Genomic DNA, 17,124 nt, shown 5'->3' with positions numbered 1-17,124 from the left:
ACTAATATCTTTGTTATTTGTGCGTTTATGCCTATAGTTCATATATTAAAAGATGTCACATTTAATGTAAGGAAGCTAAAACTGTATGAATTTTCATCTAATTACGATAAAATATTTTTAATAGATTTTGAAATTTTATAATCTCATTTATTTTGCAAATATCCAGACAATCTTTGCTTTTTATGTATAAATTAGTTAACATTGACCCTATTTACCCGAATGTATCATAAAAATCAATATATTCAAACCTACTCATCATCCCCATTAAATCTGGATAAACATTCCATTAGTTTTAGTCCCCACAAAGTAGGTATACCTACTAAGTGTAGAGTAGGTATCTTAATAGGTATGCTTCTTAATAATTCACTCTTGGTAGAGTGGTCATGGTTGCAGTGATGAGCGACGCTTTGTGTGTTTTGTATATTGACTGCATTGTGGGAACACTCCACCATGGATGGTGTGTTGTAGCCTTTAAACTAAGAGTAGGTAATACCTTAATTTAACTTCAGAGTACCGAACTACGAGCTAACTACATACCCAATAGGGATGATGACAGTTTTTTAAATTGTATATACATTAAGAGTATGCTAATAGTAAATCAACTTTGTCAAAGTAACAGGGTATCTGCGATCATTACTTTCGGAGCTACAGGGATTTTAAGAGTCAGATTTGCGGCGCTGCCGCGGATCCCTGAAAAACGCTCCATACAAAATGGCACGAGTTAGTGACGTCGTTGGCTCGCTGATCGTTAGATTTGTATGGGCGTTCGAACAAAATTAGGTACTAATATCTTTGTTATTTGTGCGTTTATGTTAATAGTTCATTTATTGAAAAAATGTCACATTTAATGTAAGGAAGCTAAAACTGTGTGAATTTTCATCTAATTACGATAAAATATTTTTAATAGATTTTGAAATTTCATAATCTAATTTATTTTGCAAATATCCAGACAATCTTTGCTTTTTATGTATAAATTAGTTAACATTGATCCTATTTACCCAAATGTATCATAAAAATCAATATATTCAAATCTAGTCGTCATCCCCATTATGGTTAGCTCGTAGTAGTTCATTTAAGGGATATGGCGCCTCTAGGCTCCATAATTATCTCCTACGCTGCTATAAGCATGGTTATTCTAAGCTCTATCTCTTCATATCCCCTCTCCTATAAGGAGGCCTAGCCTAATCATACACTAATTATGATGAGACATTTACGCTGCAATCAGCGTTATCCTCGAACACATATAAAAAAACGTATACGGTCAAATTGAGAAACCTCCTCCTTTTTGAAAGTCGGTTAAAAATGCATTCTAGCTATATAATTATTACATTAAATTCTAGCAAAATACACTCTACTCTCAACTCTAATTACCTATATAAATTATAAATATCTTATGGAAAAACTCGATATCGATAAATAGATTCCTGATCCTTCCTTACAAATCGGCATAGACCATAGAGTGTCAGATATTTTTCTCAGAACAATTATATAAAGACCAGTATCGCATCCAAATTCATGTACATTTTCTATCGTTTTTTAGTTGACGTAAACGAAACTATGTACAAAATACTCACTCATCTAAAATAGTTAACACTAATTGTATTATATTTATATAATTATAGTTATATTTTGTGTCCTTGCACTACACACTACTATTGATTCGCAATACTCGCTTCGCTTAGACTCGCTACACAGAGTATTTGAAAACTTGATCAATGTTTTGTTGTTCCGGCTGAAGTATCGATTATTTTCAGATAAAGTTAGAATTACTTACAAATGAAACGTAACTTCATGTTTTTGTAAACTAGAAGTTGTTAACCGTTTTTTATGCCTTTCAACATAATAAACTGGCATTTTTAGGGAGCTTTTTGCACGACGCAAACGATTACAATATTGAAACAGTTTCCAAAAACGCATTAGACTATTTATCTTGGGCAGGTCACTATATAGTTTGTCTGAGGTTACTGGATACCACACTGTCGGAAATCCTGTACTCTATGTCCTATAGCTTATGCCCTCACTAAAGTTCTATAGTCTATGATAAAAATATCAATAATATTGACATTTCAAGTGCATTCAAATTGTATTGAAATTATTGAATTAAAAGTGTTATAATTTTAGAGAGGTTCTCTCATTCCACTATTTATTTCGTGCCTTGAAATTACCTTGTTTGTCTAGTAAAGATTACAATAACAATAATACTGAAACTAATTTACTATGTCTGAGTTAAAAATATGCCGGATATGTTTACGTACCGAAGCAAAAGTTTACAATTACGAACAATTTCAATTGAAATCATTTTACGAAGAAGTTTTAGCGTTAAAAGTAAGTACAAAATACGTATAATGTAATAGTTCTGCAGTGTGCCGACAGTCCAGGCTGAGATTTTTAACTTCACTTGATAGTTTCCAGTAGGGAGCCGTGATAGCCCAGTGGATATACCTGCCTGCATTGGACTGAGGAGTTAGTATTGTATTTTGAATTTAAATTGTTATTGTTTTATTTTATAGGTGAGTGAAACAGATGAGCTACCACATTACTTCTGCTTTGAATGTGCTACATTGTTGCATAAATTTCACAAATTTAAAGAAAAATGCTATGTGGGGCAAAAAGTACTGAAGGATATGTTGAGCAAAGGCCAAGTAAGTCAATTATACTGTTATACACTGAAACTATACAAACCTGTATGTTATTATTATTTAGAAACGCAATAATGAATAAGACAAAGATGAGACTGGAAATGAATGTCTAAGCATTCTTTGATTCACTGTGTGGGTGCCGGGTCCATTTCATTAACAGGGAGATTTTTGCAACAAGGTGTATTCTACTTCAACAATTCCTTTGAAACTTTACTATGAAAAGCCAAACTATGTGGAATGTTTATAAACAAACAAATTAAAAATGAGAGTGTATATCACTTGATTTACACTTCATAATAATTTTAATTACTTGGTTACTAAAATAATGATAATAAATTTGATTAATATGCTTAGAAGAATTAGATATTTTATGAAAAAGGAGACAAATATGAATTCACTGTTCGGGTGCCGGGTCCATCGGGTGGTAGAAAGAAAAGCAAAGTCCAGTACTTGTACCACTAGATGTAGGGTTAAGGAATTCCTTGACAAAAATGAAAAACATCAATCTATACTAAAATTATAAATGGCAAATGGCAGAACTGATCAAGATGAATTTTAGTATAATGGTAAATGGGACCTTGGAGCAAAACATAGGGTACTTTTTGAAAAAAGGTGAAATAGTGCTTGAAATATGTGATTCAAGAATTTTTAAAATTCAACCCCTAAAGTGGTGAAATGAGGGTTGAAAGTTTACATTGATTTCCATGCGGACGAAGCGGGCGTCCGCAAGTATAATAAAAAATCGGGTATGAAATGACATGCATTCTCTACCTTCATTTTTGATTTGTTTGTTGATAAATATTCTACATCGAGTTTGACTTTAGTATAGTTAATGTTTTTAAGTTATTAAAAAATCTATTTCATGAGAATGATATCTGCTAATTGTTCAACTAATTTGTTGTTAGCTCTTTATAAATTAAGGTGAAAATTTACATGATGTTGGCACTTGACCTATGCAGGTTTATGTTGAGTTGCCATCATTAGAATGGCATATATCAACATAACATTTTAACTTCAAGGTAGTACATATGTAGGCCTAACATGCGTCCAATGACATATCTCATGAAGAAAATTAGACAAATATTAACCAATAGTGCTGAAACCGGAAATATGGGTATCTCTTTCATTGTGTTGGGACAAAAGAGATGGGACTGGGACAAGTCACCCACCATTGGTTGGTTGCATGCAGGGCCTACTTGTGTTGTTTAAGATTTTTTGATGTGTGGCATGTAAATCAAAAAATCTCACAAGATATCTTGTGAAGACTAAAAGACACATTGTAGACCAATAATAGTGATATTGGTCGACAATATGTCTTTTCTCATCATGAAATAAGTGATTGATGCTACTTATGTGGTTAAATGTAGTTGTTGTTTAGGTTTAATGGTATGAAACTTCGTAGTTGATGCCAGTAATTATGATTTTATATCACATATCAATAATCTGTCTGATAACTCTATTTGCTATTGACTTAGCTTTTTATGAAGCCCATTGTTAGTGATCAAATATCTGAATCATCACTGATAATAATATACATGTAATACTGACCTAATTTATAGTTTCTATGTTAGGGGCCTGGAACGGAAATTATACATATTTTAATCAAGTACACTTGACTTACCTTCATTTCCAATTTATAAACCAATTTATTTGACCAAAGTTATCTTATTGTTTGTTTTATCCTTCTTTAGTTATTTTATACTGATTACATTGAACCAAAGAGTTATGATAAGTTTATATTATTAGAATAAAAATAAAGTTAATTACAAATAAGCCTCTAATAAAGGTTCTTTTAGAACATAAATTATAAATGAGTCACTTTCTTTATGGTCTTTGTTGATGTTTTTTTTTTAATTTTCATGTCTTAAAGATTACTTATTATTATCCAAATATTGCTCCATTAGTTTGTTGTATTCTTATTCTATTATCTAGCGTAAAACAAGCCAAAATATTGTTTAGGGGTTTATTTCCATTTTAAATTTTTTTTTATCCTAGAAATCCTTTGCTAATTTTTTTTATATTTTTATTTTAGCTATTATCGTACTAGCTATTTCTTTTTGTTTTTTAAAAAATAATATATTCTTAATAGTAGCAATTCAGATTTACCTGTTATGAAATTCAGTTAAATTATCACACTTAAACTAAAAAAATATATTTAAACTAAGCCACATTTCTTAATAAATTATACGAGAGTTCATTTTGGTTCACATATAGATAATAAAAAATTGGTTTGTTTTAGGCTGGGATACTAGAACTGTCGAAGTTTTCTTCTAAACTGACACCACAAGAATCTGAAGTTGAAAATCCATTCTTAAACTCTGAGATAAATATACCAGAACTTCCAGTTCTAAATAATGAATTCAACAACACTGATCCTGTAGAAATTGACTCATTTTTCATTAATAATCTTGATGTAGTACTTGAAGATGAAACAATAATTGAGAGTACACCTTTGGATAAAATTTCTGATGATTCTGCTGATCAATTTCAAGCACTTCGAGAATCAAATATGGAAACTGATGCAGATGTTTCAAAAAATATTAAAAACCAGATTGTAAAAAATATAACGATAAAGGATCAATTACCTATAGTTATTTCTGACTTGCCCAGTGTAAATCAAACATTGCTTGAATCTGATATAGAACTTGAAGGACTTGATTCAAATCTAGCAGAGAATTTGGACGTGTTAGATGACAATGATTCATCTTCGATACTTTATGGTGATTTGCCCAGTATATCTCAAGTGTTTGATGAATCTAATATAGAATACATAGAAAACAACATGGATCTGTCAACAGACAACGATATTGATAGTATAGCTACCGAATTACCAGACTCATCTCAGGCACCTGTAATTGAATATGTTATAGAATCTGATGTAGATGTTACAAAAACGAATCACTTAAATGTTAATGTTGATTCAGTGGATGAACCTCAGGACGTTTCACAAAATTTTGCCTCTTGTCTTGACACCGAAAAAATTAATACACAATTGTGTCCAAATGAAATTGACAAATTGATAATAAACAAATCAGTTCCAATATATAATTGTGAATCTGAAGTGTTCATTGAAACTAATTCAGAAAAAACTGATGGTTCAATTCAAAGTAATAACTTAGTACAAGCTGGAAGTTCATTTATAAATAAAAATAAAATAGCTAACAAAGTAAGAATCACTTCTAAAAATCAGCTTGCTCCGAACATTCATAGTGTGCTACCAACTACATCTCAAGAATATTTTGAAACTGCGCCTGAACCTGTTACAGAAAGTATAGATGCTAAAGAAACTTTGAGTCTATTACAAGTGGAACAATCTCACGTCGTAGGAAAACGTAACCGAAGAAAATACCCTTTTAAGAAAGGCGTGAAACCAAGTCCTTGTCACAAAAAGTGTGGTAATAAATGTTCTACTAGATTAACGGAAATAGACAGGATGATTATTCATAAACGTTACTGGGAAATGGATAAAACAGAGCAGCAAGATTGGTTGATTTCGTGTATTAGGCCAAAAAGCATCGGCCGCCGTCAAGGATCTACATTTATGAGGAATATCACTTATGAATATTATATAAATCACGCTGGTAAAGACATGAAAGTTTGTCAACAATTTTTGATGAAGACTCTGGATGTATCGCAAATGAAATTTAGATATGCGATATCTAAACATGGCGAAATGAGTCTGCAAGATGATCTCGATACTGATTAAAGCTTCTGTATTCGAAAATCTTAATATAGTTATAACATCATTAGTATAATTCAGTCTACTCTAGTCTTGTCTAGTCATAAACGCTTTATCATTATAAAATGTGTCAAAATGTGTAGTATATTGTACTATCTATTATGCTTCATGTATAATTGTAAAATTAATGTATAATCAAGGTAATAAATGTCACAAACAACTTCAAGTCTATTATTATTCAGTTTCACAATTTATCATTTTAACAAATATTTCTGAAAGTATAATAATTACATATATTAATTTTATTGTTTTTCATGTTAAATATTAATTATTATTGGAGATATTAACTTTTAGATTTCTTATGAAGCCATTTACAAGTTAGATTTTACAAACCTCTCATCACTCTCAAATCTCGCTCTGAAATATAATGTAGTGAAAATATTTTCAACGGAAGATGATCTTGCTATAAAAGAAGAAACAATTCAACATGACCAAAGATTTACAAAAATAGAGAACGTAGAAATCGCTTGTTTCGATGATCCTGACGTGGATCGAAATGACGATGTATATCCAAGTTTTGATGATGATACCGATTCAGATACTAAATCTACAATAGTTCAAGAAAAAACAGTTGAAGATATAGAAGCAGTAAAAATTGAGATAGAAGATGCTGAAGATAATTGTAATGAAAAGAATAAAGGTGAATATACTTTAAAACGGAGTCGGCTACTCAATAGCAAACATTGGAGTAAAAAGAGATTATCTGAAGAGGAAGCTATAAAGGTAAAGTTTTCGGTGTTTTCGGTGTTTAAAATTATGAACTAAGTTAGCTTACAATATTTCAATGAATTCAATTGCTTAATTTTAAGGAATTCAGACAAAGAGCCGAGAGTGAAAAGTATATGATTGCTGCTTTCAAATGCACTGATTGTTTCAAAGGCTTCTCCAAGGAGGAAATGTTAAAAAGACATCGAAAGCTTACACACAATCAGGTATGTACTTGTAACAGAAATAAGATTTCTTAAAATCGATTAAACATAAATAATTAAAATTAAATATAAACATGAAAATTATTATAAAACAATATAAATAATCAATGTAAGTAACACCCGTACTGGAGGAACTTATAACACCTGATTCTGTTTATGTATTTCAAATGTTCAATTTCCCAACAGTCTGGATCTGTGGAGTGCCGTTTCTGTCGAATGCGATTCAAATGGAATTGTCATCTCAAGAAACATATTCGTCAACATTACATTAGGTACGAGTGTCTGCGATGTGGATTGGTCTGTCCTCTGGAGTGAGTTATTTTTTTTACTAACAAGCGTTGAAAGTTTGAAATGTCATTGAAAGAACTAACAAATTCATTGATATGGTTTGTTAAGATACGAATAATTTACTGTTACTACAAACAAGGAATTCAGTGAATCTTGCATTGTAATTTCAAATTATGTATGTATACTTTCAGAAACACAGCGTTGCTTCATGATATCTATCACAGTGGAATCACGAAAAAATGTGTGCACTGCAATGAGGAATTCAGGTAATAAAACTAACATTAAGGCAATGGTGCTACAGATTGGGTATCAATCAATGGCGAAACTAATCGTAACCCTATATCGTGAGATGAAAGCCACTTAATCAACACAAAAAGAGATAATAGTGTGGGCATTCTAAGAAATCGTAGATTTTCGAATCTTGGGCCTATTAGCTCCAGGGCTGTGTAACATTCAATCGACTGAAACAGCTTTAGCAATCGATGTTGAAACAATATCTGACTAACAAACGCCTGCGACTCCGTTGTGTTATTATTATGTTAAAAGTCCCGTGGGAACCATACATTTTTCCGGAATAAAAAGTAGCCTATGTTCTGCTTCGAGGTCCAATATTTCTCTATGCCAATTATCATCCAAGTTGGATCAGTGGCTTCGCCGTGAAAAAGTAACAAACAAACAGGCAGTGTGATATAATTTCGCATTTATAATATTAGCATGGATATTTCTTTCTTATTATTGTTAGATATTTGATAGCTACAGTAAATTACTTTTTCATGTCCTCTATTTAACCCTTGACCCTTTATTTAGCACCTTGTCCATCGACCTTTTAAGTCTGTCCATCGTTCTTGTCTCGTTTATTCGACGCGGCTCTCGGGTGGGCTGGTAGATTTCTACAGAACAGTTATTAGCGACCCGCCCGAGGCTTCCGGCAGTTGACAGATTGAAAAACAATTTGCTGAGGCTTATCATTCTATTTCCAGACACTTCTCAACATACTACACTCACCTGCGCACGCACAGAAGCGAGCACCTGTGCACGCTGTGCGGCTCGTCGTTTGTCAGTGAGATGGGACTGCACATGCATAAGAGAGTCAAACACTGCTTCAATGTTGTCAACGATGAAGCTGAGAATGATATTGTAAGTATTTTTAGCACTGCCGGCCTAGAATGGCCAATATGAAATAGAAGTCTACATTTTTCTTACGTGTCGCTAACTTTTTCGTTCCATCGCAGCGAGTGAGAGCCAAATTTTGAATCTCGCCGCCTTTTTCGACATTATATCGCCATGTCACGAAACAAATGTTGTTAACCCCTACCAATACTACAAACTTTACCTCTTTATAATATACTCGTATGTATAGAACGTATAGAAAAACAGAATGGTCAACAGATTCTAATCTATAATTTTGTGTCTGTCAAAGACTTAAAATAGCGTTCATTATGCTATGAAGGGTAGTTTATTGGTAAGTTAGATAACCTGCATACGTTTTATTCCCTCTTTCAGGAAAGCCCCGGTGACGATGAAGAAGTGGACACGTTTTGCGAGCGATGCGATATCCGCTTTGAGACTAGAAAGGCTTACGATGAACACCTATTTCACTCGGCGATGCATTCTGAAGGCTATGAGTAAGTTAATTATATTTTACTTGATTGTTGAAGTTAGGCGAGTCATTTTAATTCGCTCAGTTGTAAATCATTCCTTGACACGGGTCGATGGGTTTCAATATTTTATGGCGTATCATTAGATTCAGTTAGGTATATCCGATATCTAGAAGAAGATGAAAAGCTGAATCCTATACTCAACATTATTTCGTCAAAATTCGTCAGTGCCTAAAGACAAAAGTCCAAGACTTGATCCTTAACTATCCTCCGCCTCATTTGCGAGCAATGCTATGCTCGGAGTATCTGTAGGTATGTGATGGAATCGGTAATGAGGCGATCCGCAGAAGAACCAAAGTTACTGACATAGCTCAGCCAGTAGCAATGCTAAAGCTGCATCGAAGAACCGTTTTAATATCACATTACGTTATATATAATATCTAATCAAGATTTGTTTGTTCCAGTGATGAAAGAAATCACGAAGACGCACAACCACGGAAAATTTTAGGAAAAGTATTAAAGGCAAAGGTAAGATTTTAATTACAATTTCTCTGAAGACAGGTCTATTATGCTCTATGACACGCGTGTGGGCCTAAGATGCGCACCACGACATTTCATTGCGATTGTACGAAAGAGAGAGCGATGTTTTCGATTCCGCTGCTATCATTTGTTTTTCTTTCGTTTCAAAATTCATGTGATGGTATCTTAAGGCTACTGGTCTAAAATTGCGACAGTCAAAACATGATCGATAAGCCACTGACGTTAGCGCTTATATCTAAAAATCGTCTCATTTTGTTTCAGATCACAAGCAGATTAAGAGATAAGTAAGTGATTTTTTGTCAAACTGTTATACATGTATTATTATTATTAAATGTATGTATGTAATAAATGTATTTTTAGAAAGAGGTCAAACGAGGACATTTTCAAACCGCAGAAAAAGAAGTTCAGAAGAATTCGGAGGGCCAGAACGAAACCTACGACGTGCCATCAAGTATGCTAACACTTTATATTGCAATACTGCTTTCCAACTCACGCAAAATTGTCGGATTGCTAGACTAAAATCACTATACTAAAGCCATACACGAGGAGTACTGTTTTACTAACAAACAAATTAGAAATGAGGGTAGAAAACGGATGTCATTTCATAAGTTTTTTATAAAATATTATTCAAAATACTATATCTAGTTGTTTTAGGCTTATTAATCAAATTTATTTTCATTAATTTAATAACAAGTTAATTATAATTATTATAAGGTATGAAATTACTAGCGATTTATACCCTCATTTTTAATTTGTTTGTTGGTAAACAGTATTCCTCGAGTATGGCTTTAGTATAGGTATATTACTTTGAAGTAAATTGAGGTTTAAATCTTAATCCATGTCTATAAATATGACCGCTTAGTTACTTTATATTCTAAATTTTATTAGGATTAAGTATTTATTCCTGCTGTTCAAAATCCAAGGGTACTCGTATATTGCCTAAAATTAACGTCGTTTAAATTCTGTAATGTCACTTTACATTGTCAATTAAGATTATGGATCCATCCAAACCTTTGATGCCATTGAAAATATGTATATCTAGATAAGTTCACGTGAGTTGAGTTTTTTATCTATTGTAGGTAGTGTCAATCACAAATTCTGTAAATATTAACATTAATGAAATTTACCATTAGTGTGGAAAACACTTCGAGACACAAGCGGCGTGTATGAAGCACCACCTCTCTGAGCATCCGCGCACGTCGTTCTTCGCGCCCAACGAGAGGCACATCTGCGAAATTTGTGGCGCTTCTTTGGCGGTTAGTCTATATTATCTATGTCCCAATACAATATACATGTCCCAATTTTGTATGGAGGCTAGGCTTTTATTCCGAGTGTCAACTAAGCAGAAAAAATCATTTTTATCTTAAAAGAACATAAAATATAAAGCTTAAACTGCAATTTTTTAAAATAAATGTATATTTTTTAATTATACAATTAGCTGACAACATTAAATAAGAATTTTTATCATGGCAAAATGTTTCTAACTCACACCTTGACAGATTGTCAGTAACGCGTAGTAGCGTTCGTATCAGGCGTTTAAGGTATATTTAAGGATTTTTTTGTTTAATGTTTCTCTGTCTACGATTTAATGTTTCCTTTTAACTTGTGTCTTATTGACATTTGACAATATTACATGATATTGACAGCTTACACCAGATATGAATGCAATTCCAGGTGTATTCATTGGCTGTTTTGAACACTTTTACTGTATTGTCTATGTTTATTATCTAACTAGTGCGGGTACCAAAAATTTTCCTAACAGCAATTTGTATCTTCTATTCGTAAAAAATACTATCGACCTGCTTATAAATTATAAATAATAAAGGGCCATTTTGGTACATGTCTCTTATGAAAAATCATACTTTTTTAGAATTTAAAGTATCTGTATATGTGTGTCACGTGAGTTTTAGCCGTGTTTTGTAATGAACTAATATAATATAACACTGTAGGCAGCTTTGCCGTATCATAACAATAATAAAGTCCTTATTTACTTCATACATTGATACAAATTAATTATACAATAGAATTTTCTTTTTATATTATGTTTGTATGAATCCCATTGTCTTGGGTATAGGCCTCCTCCAGCAGTTTCCATTTTCCTCTGTCTCGTCCTGACTTCATCCAATCCTTGCCATATCTAATCTATGAATACTGTTCCAGCCTGGCAGCGTGACGGCTCATCAAAATATGCATACCCGCGAGCGGCTGCACCCGTGCGAGACGTGCGGCAAGCAGTTCCACTCCAGCGTGGGGCTCAAGCGGCACGCGGTAGTGAGTTGCGTTGCTAGTGACGATATCAATATCTGACACACGACACACGCGAGCGGCTGCACCCGTGAGAGACGTGCGGCAAGCAGTTCCACTCCAGCGTGGGGCTCAAGCGGCACGCGGTAGTGAGTTGCGTTGCTAGTGACGATATCAATATCTGACACACGACACACGCGAGCGGCTGCACCCGTGCGAGACGTGCGGCAAGCAGTTCCACTCCAGCGTGGGGCTCAAGCGGCACGCGGTAGTGAGTTGCGTTGCTAGTGACGATATCAATATCTGACACACGACACACGCGAGCGGCTGCACTCGTGAGAGACGTGCGGCAAGCAGTTCCACTCCAGCGTGGGGCTCAAGCGGCACGCGGTAGTGAGTTGCGTTGCTAGTGACGATATCAATATCAGACACACGACACACGCGAGCGGCTGCACCCGTGCGAGACGTGCGGCAAGCAGTTCCACTCCAGCGTGGGGCTCAAGCGGCACGCGGTAGTGAGTTGCGTTGCTAGTGACGATATCAATATCAGACACACGACACACGCGAGCGGCTGCACCCGTGCGAGACGTGCGGCAAGCAGTTCCACTCCAGCGTGGGGCTCAAGCGGCACGCGGTAGTGAGTTGCGTTGCTAGTGACGATATCAATATCTGACACACGACACACGCGAGCGGCTGCACCCGTGAGAGACGTGCGGCAAGCAGTTCCACTCCAGCGTGGGGCTCAAGCGGCACGCGGTAGTGAGTTGCGTTGCTAGTGACGATATCAATATCTGACACACGACACACGCATGTATTGTAGGAAATAGTAGTCTGAGACGGAAATGACGTCAGATGGCGCGACTTATTTTCGTAGAGTGGGGAGTTTGAGAGGGGTAGCGATGGGTTGGCGGGAACGACTTGCGATATAAGGCGCCCGTCGTATTCGACCTCAGTATGCTCGTGGCGTTCGAGCCATCCACATTTCTTGTTGTGTTATTCTTTATGGATTACTTGGGATAGGCGGGGGCAGTGACTTGAGTGGAAAAGGGGAGTGTTTGTTAACTGTCAAGGGGCCCCTTAACCCTACACACAACGTTCACAAGTGCGTGGACTCCGCTCAAGGTCATTCTCCGCCATTCTAGGGTCTTATTTTGGGTACAGTTTGATTTGTTAATTAAGTTGTCCTGATAAATATTGTGACAACCTTAGTTCGACATTTGTTTTCTTATTGTTTGTAAACCATATCTGCTAAAAGTATCATATTCTTAAGTAACGATAAGTCACTGAAACAAAGCGGCCTTATGGCGAATATCTTATAAAGCACAGTATAGTGCGTTTACTATATTTCTGCTTTCAACACATGTCAGGGTTTATTTGCTAACAAGCAGACGCCCGCGACTTCGTCCGCGTGTAATTTAGTTTTTCAGAAATCCCTCGGGAACCATGGATTTTTCCGGGATGGAAATCGATTTCCATTTCAAATTTCAGCCAAATCGGTTCAATAGTTGCGGAGTTAAAGAGTAACAAACATCCGTACAAATTTTCGCGTGTAAATTAGTAGAATAAAGGAGATGTTCCAAAATTGTATGAAGCCCAGGACCAGTCATTGTACCTGGCAGAAATAAAAGAAAATGAAATTTTTAAGTATTTTCGATTATACAAATCTACGAATTTACTTTAATTCTTTCGAAATAATATTCATTCTTTCCCAAGAAATGCAACACTATTACGGGTAACAATGGCGGATTGATGACATTTTCAATGCAGTTGTCGTTTTGACGTTTGATGTCAAATGTCATGTCATAAGCTTTGAGGGTGCCATCTTGATATAACTGAAAAACTTTGGTTTTAATTTCATTTATTTCTTTTTATTTAGTTAGGTACATTTATTCACTTATTTAGGTTTTAAAAAATACCTTGTATTTTTTAAATTTTAATGTAACTAGGATACAAGAGTGGACCTGGAATGGACCATCTCCTTTTCGATTTTATTTCGACGCTGCCCTGCAGTGAGATATATAACCGATAATCACATTTCAGACCCACACTGGAGAAAAGCCTTACGGCTGCACGCTGTGCGACAAACGTTTCACGCAGAACAATAGTATGAAGCTGCACTATAGGACATTCCATCTCATGCAACCATATCCAAAACGGTAAGTAATGTGGTCAAAAAAATCAAAATTAGTTTAGTTATGCTCTTTTAAGAGCGCGCAGCACGTCGGTACGATATGGATAAAATTCGAAGCGCAAGCGAGACGCCGAATTATGACTTTCACGTGAGTGAAAAGCACGGAGCGATTGACGCGCGACGCAAATTTTATGATGTGAGCGCCAAAACCATTTTTACCTAATTGCAAGTAAATTAAACAACATAACGAAAAACAAAATGGCCACGTTCAAGATATATACCTAATTTTCTATACAAAACAAAGATTTAAGAAAATAAGTTTGCTTTTCCTGAGATTGAAAGCAAAATGTGAGCAAAACATTTATTTTTCAAAAAAATAAACTATCGAGAAAAGTTTTACAAATTGTGTATTTTGTACAGTCATAAGGAAGCTAACACTTTGAAATATCATTTACCCAAATATCAGGCTCCTAACTTTTCTAGAATCTGAGATCTAGAACCATTTGTAACCACCAAATTCCATATTGCACACTCTTAAAATCGACGACTTCATATTATAATGAAGAGAAAAAGTTATTATCCTTAGATAAGGGAGCGATGTGAAGAAAAAGAGCGATATTTTTGATTTCGCGGCTATTGGTTGACATTATGTGTTCTTTTTACGAGATAATATTATGTCGTTGACGCATGATATACCTGCTTTATGATGTATAGTAATAAACAAATTTGTTTACAGAAATAGACGATATAAGAAGGAAGAGGTAAATGCAAGCATAGCAGCCGAAGAGGTAGAAACAGAAGACAATACAACATTGTCTAAATCTAAAAGTATGGTAACGGTAATTGAATCCTCAACTGTAGCAGTAGATACGGCGGCGGTGACTGTATCGCAAGATGGTGATAATAATTTAGGTTACTTAACAATCGGTTACCAAAAGTACCCCTAGATATGAAAACATCTACCTCATAATTACTAAGTTTCTTAGAACTTCGTAAATTTCGTTTCGTAAAACGTGTTTTTACCGAATATACCTCGGAGAGCACAGAAACTATTCAATCAATCAATCAATTTATTTATTTGCAGATACATGCATTATATATACAGGTGGTCGGTAGATGTAGATGGTAAATGTATCTTGCCAATTTGGCATGCAAATTATTTATTAAGTATTTCAATCTAGTCGCTCCCTCATTCTACCACGGTACAGCGAGACGCCGTGAAAATTGGCATCCAAGCCCAAGCCTATTTTGAAAGATAAAACAAAAAAAACATTCACAAAGAAATTACCCCTAATGGAAATGAACCTATTTTTGCAACAAACCACGGGCGCGCCGTAGTTTGTCGACCCCCACAGATATCTAGAATCCCGTCCCAAAAACTTCTTTAAGGACCTAGACGACGTAACACTCCCGATGGTCCGCGGGGGTCGGGAGGGGGTAGTGATGCCCGCGCGCACGACTACATACCAGCGAAGTCCTTCCCCTCCCGTCGCCCGCATATCATAAGTGTCCCGCAATTAAAAGATAAAGCGCAAATGGTAACGCAAATAAAACGCAATACATTACCTAATTATCTAAACTAATATGAATAGTTTTGAAAAATCACTAGGGTGACCAAGTTACATTTTTTTTATTTCGGATTTTACATTTTTTAATGCTGTAAGTAGCTGTTGCGTTTAGTTTGCGGTAATAATTATTACGGCAACCCAATTCGCATTCCCGTGGTCGTTGAGTGATTTTAAGAATTAATTAAGTAATTAAATTTCTGATATACTTTTGCATTAATTTATTTGTGATATTGACTGAATTAAAAATACATTGTTGTCTTTATAGTTTCATTTTAATTTCATTCCTTAAATCAATACATATAAATAAAATTAACGTGTCTGTCTGTGATTAAAAATTTAGTCTCATCATTATTTACCCTTATTCGGTTCACTGTTGAGCTCGAGTCTCCGCTCAGAATGAGAGGGGTTGGGTCAATAGTCAACCACGCTGGCCGGGCCAATAGTCCACCACGCTGGCCCAATACGGATTGGTAGACTTCACACACGCAGAGAGTTAAGAAAATTCTCTGGTGTGCAGGTTTCCTCACGATGTTTTATCTTCAACGTTTGAGACACGTGATATTTAATGCACACGGACAACAAAGTTGGGACGTGCATGCCCCGGACCGGATTCGAACCCACACCCTCCGGAATCGGAGGCAGAGGTCATATCCACTGGGCCATCACTGCTAGTTTTCTCAAGTGCAAGTTCAAAAACAACTAATTTAAAGCTTTTGTCCGAGTTAATCTCTGAAATGGTTTAACCGATTTTATGTGACTCACTGGAAAATAGAGAAGGATATTATGCAATACATAGGCTAGGTACTTTTCCGGAAAAATCCATGCTGAATTTCATGCTAATAAGTCGGGCATATTGATTGCCTAGCATCAGTATCTTATTGTATAGACTCGTAAATTTAAGTATGTTATGAACAACACTGAAAATAATGGGAGTAGAATAGGAGACTAGAATTTACCCGAATCTGAAAACCAGAATTCATTTGGTGTTTAACTTCTTAATATACAGGATGATTCGGTCTTAAGTGTGGATATTTTTTTCCTGATTCAGTATCATTAATAGAACATAAATCTACAAACAATTCGGTACCAGTTTTACTGTGCTATTACCAGCTATTACCTAGTACGGCCATAGGGTGACCCTCAAATTCTGTTTAAAAGTAAATAACTTGAGCTAACGATGATAACTTACTTATTTTTGAGTTAATATAAAAATATCCGTACAAAAAAAAACTCGAAAGTACTTGATGTACAAATATGAAATTTGGTAGTGAAGTAGTTTACAGTTACTAGTAAATGTCCACTGAGAACGGATTTTTCAAGAGGGCCGGATTAGGGAGGTCTAAGGGCGTACGAAATCGCGGGCGTCTGCAAGTCTTCTATACCTTCTCCGATGTAATATCCATTTTTGTTATTGAAGTACGAGGGTACAAAATAAAACATCACCTGGC

The 17,124-nt window shown here is 35.2% G+C and overlaps 1 protein-coding gene across 4 annotated transcripts; it reads left to right on the top strand.

The window, feature by feature from the left end:
- Positions 1-2,028: 2,028 nt before the first annotated feature.
- Positions 2,029-15,938, top strand: LOC112054160 (zinc finger protein 431). 4 transcript variants are annotated; one of them, XM_052885729.1, is made up of 15 exons: positions 2,033-2,325; positions 2,511-2,642; positions 6,673-7,101; positions 7,188-7,310; positions 7,494-7,579; positions 7,787-7,861; positions 8,576-8,732; positions 9,099-9,220; positions 9,658-9,721; positions 9,995-10,017; positions 10,094-10,184; positions 10,867-10,989; positions 11,894-12,004; positions 14,018-14,133; positions 14,845-15,938. In XM_052885729.1, exons 1-15 carry the CDS (start codon positions 2,218-2,220, stop codon positions 15,053-15,055), a joined length of 1,971 nt encoding a protein of 656 aa, XP_052741689.1. In that variant the 5' UTR covers positions 2,033-2,217; the 3' UTR covers positions 15,056-15,938. The 4 variants fall into 4 exon arrangements, 3 of the variants coding, with proteins under 3 accessions (XP_023949613.2, XP_052741689.1, XP_052741687.1); XM_052885727.1 differs by having other exon boundaries at positions 7,494-7,618; XR_008251481.1 differs by lacking the exons at positions 7,188-7,310; positions 7,494-7,579; positions 7,787-7,861; ... (7 more) ...; positions 14,018-14,133; positions 14,845-15,938 and adding an exon at positions 4,879-6,518 and having other exon boundaries at positions 2,029-2,325; positions 6,673-6,811.
- The last annotated feature ends 1,186 nt before the right edge of the window (positions 15,939-17,124 follow it).

This window comes from Bicyclus anynana, chromosome 2, assembly GCF_947172395.1.
Source record: "Bicyclus anynana chromosome 2, ilBicAnyn1.1, whole genome shotgun sequence".
Lineage (NCBI taxonomy): Eukaryota > Metazoa > Arthropoda > Insecta > Lepidoptera > Nymphalidae > Bicyclus > Bicyclus anynana.
Note: the sequence above shows the minus strand (reverse complement) of the source record. Positions and strands in the feature narration are given on the sequence as shown.